This window comes from Pan troglodytes, chromosome 1 (genome assembly GCF_028858775.2).
Source record: "Pan troglodytes isolate AG18354 chromosome 1, NHGRI_mPanTro3-v2.0_pri, whole genome shotgun sequence".
Classification (NCBI taxonomy): Eukaryota; Metazoa; Chordata; class Mammalia; order Primates; family Hominidae; genus Pan; species Pan troglodytes.
In genome coordinates this window covers 200261961-200275225 of record NC_072398.2, presented here as the reverse complement: position 1 = coordinate 200275225, position 13265 = coordinate 200261961, and the positions used below count along the sequence as shown (strand labels likewise).

Here is a 13265-nt window from a genome sequence, read left to right as displayed (position 1 = left end):
CCACTCTCTTTTCCTCTGGCTGGTCCCTCTGGCTGGTGGGGGTGACATGAGCACCCTGCTCAACTGTATGTCTCTTAGGGCAGGAACTACGTCTGTCTCATACAGCACCATCCCCCCCACCGCCATTGCCCTGTAAGTACATGATACCTGAACGAATGAGTGAACGAATGAATAAATGAACAAATGAGTCCTATCTGGTGTCATTGCCCTTTTTCTCTGAAGCCTTTTTCTTTTGATGTTCTTCAGTCCTAGATTCAAGTCCTGTCTCTCAGCGACCCACTGCTGAGCAAGTCATTTCATCATTTAGACTCTCAGCTTTCCCATTTGTAATGGGGATAATTTGAGTCTTTTCTGGGTAAGGTTACTGGAAGTGAAATGAGGTCAAGTAAATGAATATGTAACTGAAAAGGCAGGACAAACACCAGCTGGTTTTGGTGTGGTCACTGTCATCACTGTCACCACCACTGTTACCATCCTTCCAACCATCCCCTCCCACCACATCTTCATCCATTCTTTTCCCTGGTTCCCAAATAACCACACTGCCTCTAGCCCCATTCAGTGCTTACGTTAAATCACATTTAATTGTTTCTCACCGGAGAATAGAGAAATCAGTAAAGAAATTCACAGCACTCAGGGTCAAGAAAGGGTTAACTAAAAAAGATGGTAATATATTAAGCTTTTGATTATAAAAATGCAAACGCAGTCCCTGTCACACTCACCCCTGCATTATCACTCTCACACTCACATTCTGGCAAGACTCATGCCCACCCTCAGGCGCACGTGCACACACACACACACATGCACGCATACACGCACGCACACATACACACACGAGCTCCCAAACGCCATTACACGCTCCCGATAGGCACACCCAGACACACCCCCTCCCACCCCCAGGCTGGCTTCCCTCACTAAAATGGCAAAGCTACGGCGGACACGTGCAGGGCGCTTGGAGAGGCCACAGTGGTGACAGGCAGCCTTAGACGACTGTGTTCTCCAGGATGGCCAGCCGCTTACTCACAGCTTCCAGTGGACTCAGAGTTAAGGAGAGGTGCAGGTTGGCCAGAGCAGGGCAGGGATGGCTGTGGCCCTGCACTCAGGCCCCTGCAACACCCCACTACAGCGTGCATTCTCCCCTCTGTCAGAACTTATCCATCCCCTGTCCTCAGAATGGTGCTTTCCAAAAAACACAGCCAGTTACTGTGAGCCACGAGTGCCCAGCCCTGCTCAGTTGCAGATTTAGCCCTGCTGGGTCCCCCACCTAGTCCTGGCTGAGCCAGGGGTACTGTCTGGGGCCCAGCCCCACCTCTGAGTGGGTACTGGGGTCAGGCACGTCACCATGAGCCTGAGAAATGGGGCATCCACGGGCTCCATGTTCTTCAGAGCATGTCCAGGACTCTGGTGTGTGTCCAGTCCCTAGATCCTGGCTTCTGCCTCAATTTCTCTGTTTACCTTCTAGGAGTCTCTGCTTTTGACAGGGTGTGCACCCAAGCTGGCTTCAGCTTATTCTGCCAGAATGCAGCCCATCAGCAGTAAGCAGGCCAAGAGAAGCCTGCCCAACTGACCACATTTGGGCCATGCCCCCGCCTCCCCCAACACTGCCCTGCACCCCTCCCCGGCCCCAGCCCCCTCTGGGAAGGGATATGTTTCCTGGTCAGGGCCTGCAGCAGCCCCTCCACTTTGGCTTGGAATCTCACCAGGGACTCGCAGGCACACAGGTCTTCCTCTGCAGGGGACAAGGAGGAGGGAAAGAGAAAGGAACTGTTGAGTGGCTGCCCAGGAGGAGGGAGGACAGTCACTGCCCAGGGCCAGGACTCAGGATTCCTGGGGAGGTGAGGGGCTTAGGGGACCTGAGGAGGCAGAAAGATATAGATAGTCCTTGAGACAGCACCCTTAGGAGTGATAGAGGGGTGACCCCTGAACATCTTCCTGGTCCCTTGGAGCCCTGAGAATGAACTAGGAGAGCATCCCTGTACCTGCTGCATGAAGAACACTATTAGGGGCCCCTATGTCACCTCAGTGAGTTCACCCCAGCCCTTTGGGTTTGAAGTCATTAATCCCGTCTTACAGGTGAAGAATCCAAGAAGTGAAAAAACTTGCCCATGGCCAACAGCGCCAGAGCAAAGACACAGGCCCAGGCACGCCTGGCTCTGAAGCCCACACTCCTTACCACTAAGAACCAGCTGGTGAGGTCACCAGGGAGGACCAGAGAGGCAGTAGGGTTCAAATCTTGGCTCTCCCAGCTATTAACAGTTGTTCCACCCCTTTGGCCTTGTTTATCCCATCTATAAAATGGGGTTAATGACATTCTTACCAAATAGGATCAGATGATGTAATATCCGGAGAGCACTGAGAACAGTGCCAGCCACGTAACAAGCATTCAACATGTTTGCTGGTAGTAAGAGCTGTACGCGCCAGCCCACCTTCTGGTTCTGCCAACTCTTGGTGCCACCTCGGCCCCTGCTTTTCCCCACCCACACCCAGTTCCAGGATGGCTCCACCTCCACAGTGCCCCACCTGCAAATCCCATCAATGCCAGCCCTGGCCTCACTCACCCACACAGATCTTCTTCTGCAACTTCTTGCCTATCTGGTTGATGGTCTTGAAGTCAGCCGTGTAGAAGTAGTGCTCTGCCACAGGCTCTGAGGCTATTTCCCTCAGCTCATCCTCCACGGCATTGCCCACACCCACAGCAAACATCTTAAAGCCTGCCAGGAGGAACAGGAGAAGTAAGGCTGGACATGGGGATGGGCAACAATATGGCTGAGCCTCCTGGGGAAGGCTTAGGCAGCCAACACCAGACACCTCCTGCTGGCAGCTGCTGGAATTGCAAGCACAATGCCTGGAACAAGGACAATGAGGAAATCAATATTTACTGAGGTTCTGCTCTGTGTCAGACCCTATAGTGACTTCCTGTACTGGCAGCTTTGTACAGCAAGCTTCATTTAACCCTAATAATCATCCATCTGGTGGTTATTTTTTCCTCATTTAATAGGTTACAAAACAGACTCGGGCTTGTTCCAAAGTAGAGTTGCCTTCCAACAGATGATGTGTTCTTGGGAATATCCAGCTGGAAAAGTTCCAAGCCTCACTTACAAAAGGACCATCAAAACAAGCCACTTACTTTTCTGGGGCCTCAATTTTGTCATTGACATAAGAGAGAATTGGACTAACCAATCCTCCTCATTCAAACTCACCTGGGTTTAGGGCACTAATCAGAAGACACCAAGATAAACTACAGTTGGGCTATACCCGTGTGTACCCCTGGCCATCAGTGGTGTCCAGGGTCCAGGCAGGCAACACCTACCGAGGTCTTTGGCCTTCTTGGCAGCATCATTAATGTAGTCCTGGCTCCGGCCATCAGTGAAGACAATGCCCACCTTCTGGGCCCCGGGCCTAGCCCCACTGGACACAGTGAAGGAATTGTCAATGAGGTACTTGAGAGCAGCCCCGGTCATTGTGCCCTTCTCCATGTAGGACATATTCCGCACAGCCGCCTTGATGTCCTTCTTGGTGTGGAAGCGACCCAGGGGGAACTCCTGGCGCACAGAGCTTGAGTACTGCACCAGCCCCACCTGGGCCAGCTTGTCTGACACGTCCAGCGTATCCACGATCTGATTGATGAACTTCTTCACCAGCTCAAAGTTCTCTGGCCTCACACTCTTGGATCCGTCAATGAGGAAGACCAGGTCAGTAGCCGAGCTGCCACCACCACCACTGCAGACTGTAGAGGACAGGAAGGCAACGGGCTGAAGCTGAAGGACATAGTCATCCATCCTGCTCCCTGGCTGGACACCCACCACACACCAAGCTCTGTGCTGAGGATCATTCCATTGCGCCCTCAGAACTGCCTCTATAAAGCCAAGGTGACTGGTCCCACTGTACAGTATTGGAAACTGAAACTCCAACAGCTGTGAGATCACACAGCTCAGAAGTGGTAGCACCAGGATTTGATTTTGAGACTATGTGAGTCCTTCTACCACACTAAACCCACCACCCATTGTGTTGAAAACAGGGACAGAAGTCAGGCGAGAACTTCTGCAGATACCAAACTCTAAAAGGCATCTGTCTGCTTTGAAGATTGGTTCAGAGGTATGGTGCAGGGAGGCTTGAATGGGTTTCCTGGGGAGGCCCCGTCACCTCCCCTCCACACCCTCTCCAGGGCGAGCCTGTGTCCACCCCACTGACCATTGCAGGTCTTGCCATCGCTGTTCAGAGTGAAGCCCTCGTGGCAGGCGCAGGTGTAGGATCCCGGGGAGCTGATGCACACCTGCTCACAGTCATGGTCCCCTGTGGCGCACAGGTCTGACACCACTGCGGGGACAATAAGTAGCTCAGATCTCACAATCATAGCGCCTTGGGCACTACAGACAGGTAGTCCCTCCCTGACTGTGGATACCAGGCCCCATCCAGACTCAGGGAAACTAAGGTCTCCAACATACTGGGGCCCAGGCCCCCGACTCTCAGCCCACATCTGGAAATATTGCACCAGTGCCTAGATCCCTGAAGAAGGTTATAATGCTGATGATAAGAATGAAAAGTCTCACTAAAAAGGTAAAGGCCAAGGGTTAGGGCCTTTAGTCTGTTTAGTTCACTGCTGTATCAAGACATCCAAGGGTCTAGAACAGCATACAATGAACACAGCACCTATCTGTCAAATACCATATAATGAGGGTTACATTTTGCATTATCTCACTGGATCCTCGCAATAACGTGCATGCTCTTCTTAGACCCATTTTACAAATGGGTAAAGTCCCTGCCCTAACCCCGATCCTGTCCTACTGGACACCCTGCCCCTGCGGGTCACATCCCAAAGACCCACACACACACCTCCCCTCCGAGAAGGGCTCTGAACCTTCTCCTGCCAGTGCCCAGGCCTCTCAGACTCTCCCGCATCACAGAAAACTCTGGCACCCAAAACTCACGACACAGAAACGTGTAGGTTTTCTGGGAGCTCTCCTTCCTGAGCTCCGGGCCCTCCTTGGTCCCTGCCAGGATTCTGCCACATAAAAGGGCTCTGTTGTTTTGTGTGTGTGTGTGTGTGTGTGTGTGTGTGTGTGTGTGTGTGTGTTTTGAGACGGAGTCGTCTCGCTCTGTTGCCCAGGCTGGAGTGCAGTGGCACGATCTCGGCTCACTGCAAGCTCCGCTTCCCGGGTTCACGTCGTTTTCCTGGCGCAGCCTCCCGAGTAGCTGGGACTACAGGCGCCCGCAACAACGCGCGGCTAATTTTTTGTATTTTTAGTAGAGACGGGGTTTCACCATGTTGGCCAGGATGGTCTCGATCTCCTGACCTCGTGATCCGCCCGCCTCGGCCTCTCAAAGTGCTGGGATTACAGGCGTGAGCCACCGCGCCCGGCCATAAAAGGACTCTTAACATCGCCTCTCCCCAACTCCCTTAACCTGGGGCTGGAGACCCTCCTCCGTTATCAGGCTCCGCCCCAGCTACGGCCCCACCCCTGGTGCTGGCACCACCTCAGTCTAATCCAGGTTCCACCCCCAATCCACCTAAGCCGTGTCCCTAGCCCTGGCCCCGCCCTGATGTTCCCGTGTAACTCAGTCCCCGCCGTTTTATAGGCTACCGCCCCAGCCAGGCCCCGCCCTCTGATGTGGCCCCGCCCCCCGACGCTGACTTTTTCTGTCTTCACTTTAGCGCTGGCTCCGCCCCTAGCTTTGGCCCGCCTCAGCGCGGACTCTCAGTCTCTGCGCCTGCCACGGCCTCGTCCCGCTCAGCCCTGGCCCTGCCCCTGGGGCCGACTCTCTCCGCCTCCGCCCCGGCCCCGCCCTGGCACTGACTGTCTCCGTCTTCGCCCCTGCCCTGGCCCCGCCCTCTGCCTGCTCTGGCCCCGTCCCGCCGCTCTCTCCGTCTCCGCCCCACCCTTTCCCCGCCCCGGCGCTGACTCTCTCCGTCTCCGCCTTCGCCCCCGGCTCCTCCCCGGCCCCGCCCCGACACTGACATTCTATCTCTCTCCCTTCTCCGCCTCTGCCCCCCCCGGCCCCGCCCCTGCCCCGCCCCGGCGCTGGCTCCGTCTGCGCCTCAGCCTCGGTCCCGCCTCCAGCCCTGGCCCCGCCCCGCCGCTCTCCCCTTCTCCGCCCCTGCCCTGGCTCCGCCCCCGCCTGCCCGCGCACCGCAGAAGGCCTCCTGGAACTTCCTGGACAGCTTCTCGATGACGCTGTAGCTCTCCACGTAATCGACGTGTTCGTCCTGCGGCTCGCTGGCGATCTGCCGCAGCGTGGCCTTGTCCACGCGGCCCACTCCGATGGCGAACAGCTCGACGCCGCTGGCCCGGGCCCGCGCAGACACGTCCTGCACGCTGTCCTGGGGCCTCCCGTCTGTCACCACGATGACCACCTGCGACACGCGGGGCGGTGTGACACCGGGCTCCCGGAAGCCCACGGGACTGTCCAGGAGAGGAGGCTGAGGCCCGGAGAGGCGGGAGGACTGCCGGGTCGCACAGCCAGGCGGCACCCGGGGGAAGAGGACCTGGCTGGCCAAAGAGGAGACCCGTTTCCTCTGAGAGACGTGGCTGGGGGGCTTTCCATCTGCGTCGCCTCCCTCGGGCAGGCAGCTCTGAGATGCCCGGAGGGATGTGATGCCCCATCGCCAAATTGGGGCCTCTAAGGTCAGGGCCATGCCTTCCCCTCAGACTGAGGCGGCTGAGGGCAGGGTCCTCAGGCTGATGGCTGTGGGAGTCGTGCCACGCCCCTCGTGCCCCCGGGAGGCCGGGCCGGGGCTGGGGTGGGGATCCGGTGGTTCCACATGGTGCAGTTCTGCGCTTTGGCCACCAGATGGCAGCCGAAGCTAAGGGATGGGGCTGCCGTCTCCCGTCCTGCTGTCCTTGTCCCTCTAAGACCCGGGACCCTGGACCAGGGAACGGACGGAGGGCCACTCCCATGTGGATGCCCAAGGGACCGACCCAAGAAAGATGCCACCCTTATCCTCCTCCACTCCCCGGTATGATACATGCCCCTGCCAGAGAGGGAAAGAATCTGCCTGCTCCCCTCCCACTAGGCTCCTCTGGTCTGTACCCCGGAAAGAAAGAGGTGGCGGACTCTGTCGCTGAGATCCGGCCTCGTGACCCCCTGTCTGCACCCACCCTGAGGCTAGGGCGCTCCCAGCTCTGCCCAGTCTGGGTTAGGCATCCAGTCCCGCTTTGCTGCTTCTCTGCTTCTGACTTGGGTCTGTTTCTGATTCCTGGGTCCCATCCTTAGCCCCAGGCCCTGACCCCCTGTCCTGATGACAGGCAGTTGAGACAGGCCGTGTTTAGAAATGCAGCTCCACAAGCTACAGGTCACCTTCCTGAGCCTCAGTTTCTTCAACTGTAAAAAGGGTTGTGGTGAGGTTGAGTGAGATGACTCCTGGTTAGAAGCCAGAAAGGGCAACTATTATTTTTACCATCATTACCCTGGGCTACCTGGGGAGTGACTTTGCACAATCTCTTCCTCTCCAGGGGCCTGGGCTCCTGGTTCTGAAAATCTAGCTGTGACTATTCGCTGCCATCCCGAGGCCCACTGCCTCCTCGAGTCCCTACTCCCCTCCCTGCAACCCAGCTTTCAGATTGTCCACCTTGTTGGGTCCTCCCACAGGTGAACTCCAGGCTGAACACCTGGAGTCTGGTGCCAGCTCCCCCAGCGCCGCTGTGTCACCTGCTGGAGGAGCTCTCTCCTCACTTGCCCACCCCACGCCACCACCCCCATCTCCTTCACCCTCTCCACCACCTCAACCATCAGCTTCATCTACAGCACCCCGTGCTGAAACTTGTAGTTGGCCCCAAGACCGACAGGCTGCCTGATACGTCATTTCTTTAAGGGGTGGTAATGGCTGGGATTATATGCTGTTGTCTCTGTGAACGCTTTTCCCACTTATTGGCTGAGCAAGTTGCTTAAGCTTCTTATGCCTCAGTTTCACCATCTATAAAATGGGGATACCACCTCCGAGCAGAATCATGTTCATTTATCCACTGTGTGCTAGAGAGTGGGGTATGGAGGAGGGCTAAGAAAGAACCTCCCCTGAGCTGGGGCCCTGAGCAGGGAAGTGGCAACTCGGGCTAACAAGGGCTGCAGTGGGGAAGTGCTGGAGCCTGTGGGGGTGCCACAGGAACAGAGGACACCTGGCTTAGCCTCAGGTTCTGTGCTGAGCCCTGAACATGACAGTGAGGATACAAGTCCTGGGAAACACTCAGCCCTCTGCCTGGAGCCCTCACTGACAGCACAGGTGGCAGCACAGCCCTTCCATTTCTGAGCCCCTGCCCTCGGAGAATTATGAAATTAAAAATTATCGAATGCCATGATGGGAAGCCTTATGTTTATGAACTCAGTCCTCATAGCAGCACTTGGAGAAGGTGTTATCATTACTCCCATTTTACAGGTGAGGAAACCGAGGACCAGTGACATGACGTCACTTGCTCAGGGTGGCACAGCTAGTATGGTGGAGCAGGGCATGAACCCAGACAGGCTGGTGGCGGAGGCCACACCTTCACTCCTCCCATAAGCATCTGGCCTGTCTGCAATGTCTTCAAGGGGCTCAGACTGGTCAGGAACCAAGGTCAACTAAACTGAAATGATTGTGAGCTCCTAGGATGGAAAGGTTGGGTAAAGGTGGCTTCAAATCCCAGCTCTGTCACTTGCAACTGGTGACCTCTGTCTAATGACCGCCCCTCTCTGACCCTGTTTCCCCAGCTATGAAATGGCCACCTCACGGGGCATCATGGGAATCAAAGTGTCTGCAGGCAAAGCTCATAACTCTGAGCGGGAGCCTCCAAACAGCAGCATCCTAGCAGGGTGGCGTGCACGTACCTTGCTGATGTCAGGGGACCTGGAATGACCACCCTCTGCATCGCCGAAGGCTTTGGTGATAGCGAACTGGATGGCCAGGCCAGTCATGGTGCCTGTGGACAGCGGCTGGATACGGCGCACAGCCTGCAGCAGTGCGGCCTTGGAGACGTGAGCCCGCAGCGAGAACTCCTGCTTCACAGTGCTGGCATAGTTGACCATGCCCACCCGGGTGGCATTGGGCCCCACGTCCAGCGACTCGATGACCTGGGACAGGAATACCTTCACTTTCTCAAATTCAACAGGCCGAACGCTGCGAGAGCTGTCGACAACAAACACCAGGTCCGTGGGCCGCGTCCGGCAGAGATTGCCTGGGAGTGGGGCAGGAGGGGTAAGGCAGAGAGCAGAGACACAGGTCAGGGACTGGGCCTGAGGACACAGAACGCGGCTTCTTAGATCCAGGTGCGAGGCCTCGGGCCCAGTAGGCTGCAAACTTCAGCTGGGCAGCTGAGCCCTTTTGTCAACATGCAGACACCAGCAAGCAACTTGCCAAAGGCCCCCTGCTCAGCCCATGGGGAACACAGAGGGCCAAGCCTGGCCTTGGGCCATTTGCTTCACTTCTCTGAGCCTCAGTTTCCTCATCTGAGCAGTGAGCTAGCAATCCCTCCTTACAGGATGTTTTGAGGAGCCAGCAGGGGGCCAGGCAAGCAATGAGTATTCCAGGGGTGGCAAAGGACCCTGCGGCCTTGAAAACACATTTAGGTTTCAGCCCAGACTTGCTGCCAGAAACAAGGGCAGCTATTTCTTCTAGCTGGGCAGGAGGGTACCAAGGATGGGCCCTCCAGGCATGGGCACAGGCTTGAGAGCCAAAGCAGTGCCCGTCAACATGGCCTCTTTCATCTGAGCATCAAAGCAAATCACCAAAGTGGAACCAGTTTCCCTCAGCCTGGCAGCGCCTGCTGGCGGGTTGCTGAAGACAGGGAAAAGGAGCAGGAATTCCTGGTGGCCACCTCGGCAGCCTGATCAGGTGCACACCAAGACACACCCCCGAGGAGCAATGTCCTCCAGAGACCCAAGAAGGCAGCACCCTGTGCTGGGAAGTATGCAGGGTCAGAGTGAGTTCAGGCCTGGGTTCAAATCCTGGCTCAGCCACTCTGTGGGGCCCTGGGCAGATCATTGCACCTTTCTGAGCCTCTGTGATCTCACATGTCCAGTGGAGAGAATAAGGCTACTGTCGCTGGCCTGGGCCTGCAGTCAGGAAGGTCTCACTACAAAGGCCCTTCCCTCCCCATCCCATGCGGAGTCTGAGCTGAGCAGAGCCGATCCCAAAGAGGAAAGGGGAAACGTGCAGGGCCGTCCCAACCCCCAAGTCACAGTAACTCACAGTGCCCTAGACTGGGGCTCTGGACATCAGAGTTCCTCAGGAGACCTTAGAAATCACCATGCAGCTGGCTCCCTGCTGTCTACTAGCTAAGGCTACAAATGGGTAAACTGAGACCCAAAGAGGGAAAGGGAATTGGCCACACCGTACAGCAGTAGATCAATAACCTAGAGGCTCTGGGGCTATCTCACTGTGTGGTCTTAGGCCCTCACTGACCTCAGTTTCCCCATCTGTACAGGAAGAATGGGCATTCCAGGACTCAGTGCCCAAACCTGAAACTCTGGGGGGTGTTATTGCCCCCAGGGAGCCCAAGGCTGGAAGGACCCGCAAAGGGGGCATGAGCTCTTGGCATCCCAGGTCTGCTGTCATCAAAGAGCCATGGGCTCAGCCCTGGGCTTGGTGCCGCTCCAGACGTCAGCCAGCTCTCTGAGTAGCTTCTGCTCCCCAGAGACCTGGAAGACCAAGGTCCCTGCCTCATGCATGGTCCCTGAGGGCTGAGGAGCACCCCTGCCCTGACCCTTATAAGCACCATGGTCCCTGTCTGCTCCTGCACCAGCCCACTGCCCACCACTGCCGCCCTGCTCCCTTCCCCATCCTGGATCCCATGTGCTCCCTGCCATATCGGTACCCAGCCCCCAGTGCTGAGGGTCAGGGCCCACTAGCTCAGTAGCCCCCTTCTCACGCAGGCCCCCTCACCTCTGGACTGGGGGGCGAGGCCAGGGCTGCACGGGGCCTGGAGCAGCAGCAGCAGGCTGCAGAGCATGAGGCTAGTGCCAGAGAGGACCCTCATAGTTCTGGCAGCACGGGCAGCAGTCGGCACGGTTGTGGGACCAGTGGGGTCCAGGTCTTATCAACCCCACTGCCCGCCCAGCCTTTGGGTCAGGTGGCCCCCAACTGACGACTGACGTGGGGGCAGCCCGCCCTGGCCCCCAGCCCCCCCAAGGGCGGGGCTTGGGCTGAATGGAGGTGTGTGTGCCCTGAGAGGGCGGGAGCGCCTGGCCCAGGCTTCAGAGGCCCCTCTGACCACAAGGGCTCCTTTGCTTGCAGAAGCAACTAGAACGGCAGCTGGAATTTGGGAAATCTCAGGTGGGTGGGGGGTGGCTCCTCCAGGGGCTGGAGCCCGCGCTGCCTTGAAGCTCCACCCCAAGCCTAGGCATACCTGAGTCCAATGGCCCAGCCCAGCCCTGTCCTGCACCTTCATCCCACACCCAAATCCTTCCCCCACTCACAACCCCAAGTTTCTCATTAAATTCACTTCCCCTTCCCCAGCCTCACTGTGCCCTGCTCTCCGCACACACCCTGCTCTCCAGCTACCCCTGGATTCTCCTCGAAGGCCTCCAGGCCATCACACATGCAGGGCCATCTGCCCAGAATCCTTTCCTCTCACTAACTCTCTGCCTTGTAGAATCTTTCAAGGTCATAATTAGGGCTAACATGTACCTTCACTGTTAGTATGGGCAGGGCAGTGGAGACCATGGTTAAGAGCACAGACTTGGGAGCCAGGTTACCTGGGTTTGCTATACCAGCAAACCACCTGTGTGACCATGGGCAAGTGACTTCACCTCTCATGTCTCAGATTGCTCGTCTGGAAACTAGGGATGGTAATAGCGCCTCCTAGGGTTGATTCAAGGAGCAAAGGAGTTAGATGAGGTTTCTCAGTTAATCCTCTTGACAACTTTGTAAAGCAGCTACTGTTAAAGAACAGAGAGGTAAAATAACTTGTCTGAAGTTACACAGCTAAGAAGTGTTATTGCCAGGATAGAGCCCCAGGCCCAGCTCTCAGCCATGCTGCTGTCTCAGTGTAGCTTGATGTAGGTGGCTTCTCCCTGCCCATCTCTTCCTCCTGTGGGTCCCTGCTTGGCCCACCTCACCTGTGAGCCTGTGGATTCAACTCTGCATCAGGCCCAGCACAGAGAAGGCAAAGATAAAGCCTTCTAAACAAAGTAACATCAGCAGGAACGATCCCCTTCTTTGCATTTGGGTCAAGTAGTTCATGAGATAGAGCAGAAAGAGCATGGGCTTGGCTACCTGAGAGATCCAGGTTCAAAGCCACTTCTGCTCCTAACTGGCTGTGTGACCTGGAGCTGGTGACTTAACCTCTCTGAGCCTCAGCTTGCCATGGTGCAGTGGGAATGGTCGTTCTTGATCTGCCTGCCCCATGTGAGGGGCAAGAGGGGGACAGAAGTGGAGATGGAGTTAAAGGATTGTCATTGCTCCAGGAGGCAGAATCCTAAGACTTGGGACCTATGCACTTCACTCTGTGTAAATTATACCTCAATAAAAGGAAATGTACAGACAAAAAGCGACTGCTGGGTGCAGCAGACCCAACTCACTGCTACCACACTCTTTAGCAATAATTATAACAATCCCTTCCACCCTTGACATGGCAAAGTTACTCACTCTACCACTCTATCTCATTTGCTCACCCAACAAACCTGTGAAGTCAGCAGATCCGAGTCTGTTGGCCCATTTGTCAGATGGAGAAACTGAGGCCCAGAGAGGTTCACTGACTTACCCGAAGCCACCAGCCAGTTTAGGGGCAGAGCCAAGCCTAAAGCTCAGGCCTCACTCCCCTTTGCACCAGTGTTAGAGAAGGAGGAGGTTAAGAGCATTGCCTTCTGACTTTTTCCCCTTACATTTCATGTGTGCCTAATTCACAGCCCTCCCCAATTCCAAAAACCACTTGAAGCTGCTGATTCCTTTTTCTGCTACAACTTTGAAGTCGAATTCTCCTCCAGAGATGCTGCAGGGTGTGATGATGGTGGTGACTCTCCCTTCCCAAAATGGTGTAATAAAGGTGTTACCTGTCTCCCCAAGGACGTGAGCTCCCTCCGAGCAGGGGGCTCGCCCGTCTCAGTCACCACTGAATCCCTGGGACCCAGCATGGTGCCTGGCACAGGATCTCTGGTGAGCAAATGAAGGAATGAATGAAAACTAACTACGAACCTGTTCCATTTCCCTACAAACCACCCAGGGTCACACAAGGGCCATCCACGGTGACCAGCGGTGAGAAACGCAATGCTGTCCTCGTGCCATGCTGGAGGTGAACGAGGAGAATGTGAGCTGGGGTCTCCTCACCAACTGCTCCCCCCACCCCAACCCCCCTGACGGCCAG

At 56.2% G+C, this 13265-nt stretch overlaps 1 protein-coding gene across 1 annotated transcript; it reads right to left on the bottom strand.

Annotated features, from left to right (window-relative positions):
- Positions 1-979: 979 nt before the first annotated feature.
- Positions 980-11008, bottom strand: MATN1 (matrilin 1). Its single transcript, XM_063808867.1, has 8 exons — positions 10847-11008; positions 8794-9140; positions 6127-6349; positions 4189-4314; positions 3308-3724; positions 2556-2708; positions 1610-1726; positions 980-1023 (listed from the first exon to the last, which is right to left on the bottom strand). The coding sequence occupies exons 1-8, from the start codon at positions 10938-10940 to the stop codon at positions 980-982; spliced, it is 1521 nt and encodes a 506-aa protein (XP_063664937.1). The 5' UTR covers positions 10941-11008.
- Positions 11009-13265: the final 2257 nt, after the last annotated feature.

Excerpts from the sequence above, each read along its gene's own strand:
- MATN1 (XM_063808867.1), bottom strand. The coding sequence starts at position 10,940 with ATGAGGGTCCTCTCTGGCACTAGCCTCATGCTCTGCAGCCTGCTGCTG. Across the intron at positions 9,141-10,846 it reads CCTCGCCCCCCAGTCCAGAG|GCAATCTCTGCCGGACGCGG; the intron begins GTGAGGGGGCCT and ends CCCCACTCCCAG. Across the intron at positions 1,727-2,555 it reads GCAGAAGAAGATCTGTGTGG|AGGAAGACCTGTGTGCCTGC; the intron begins GTGAGTGAGGCC and ends TGTCCCCTGCAG.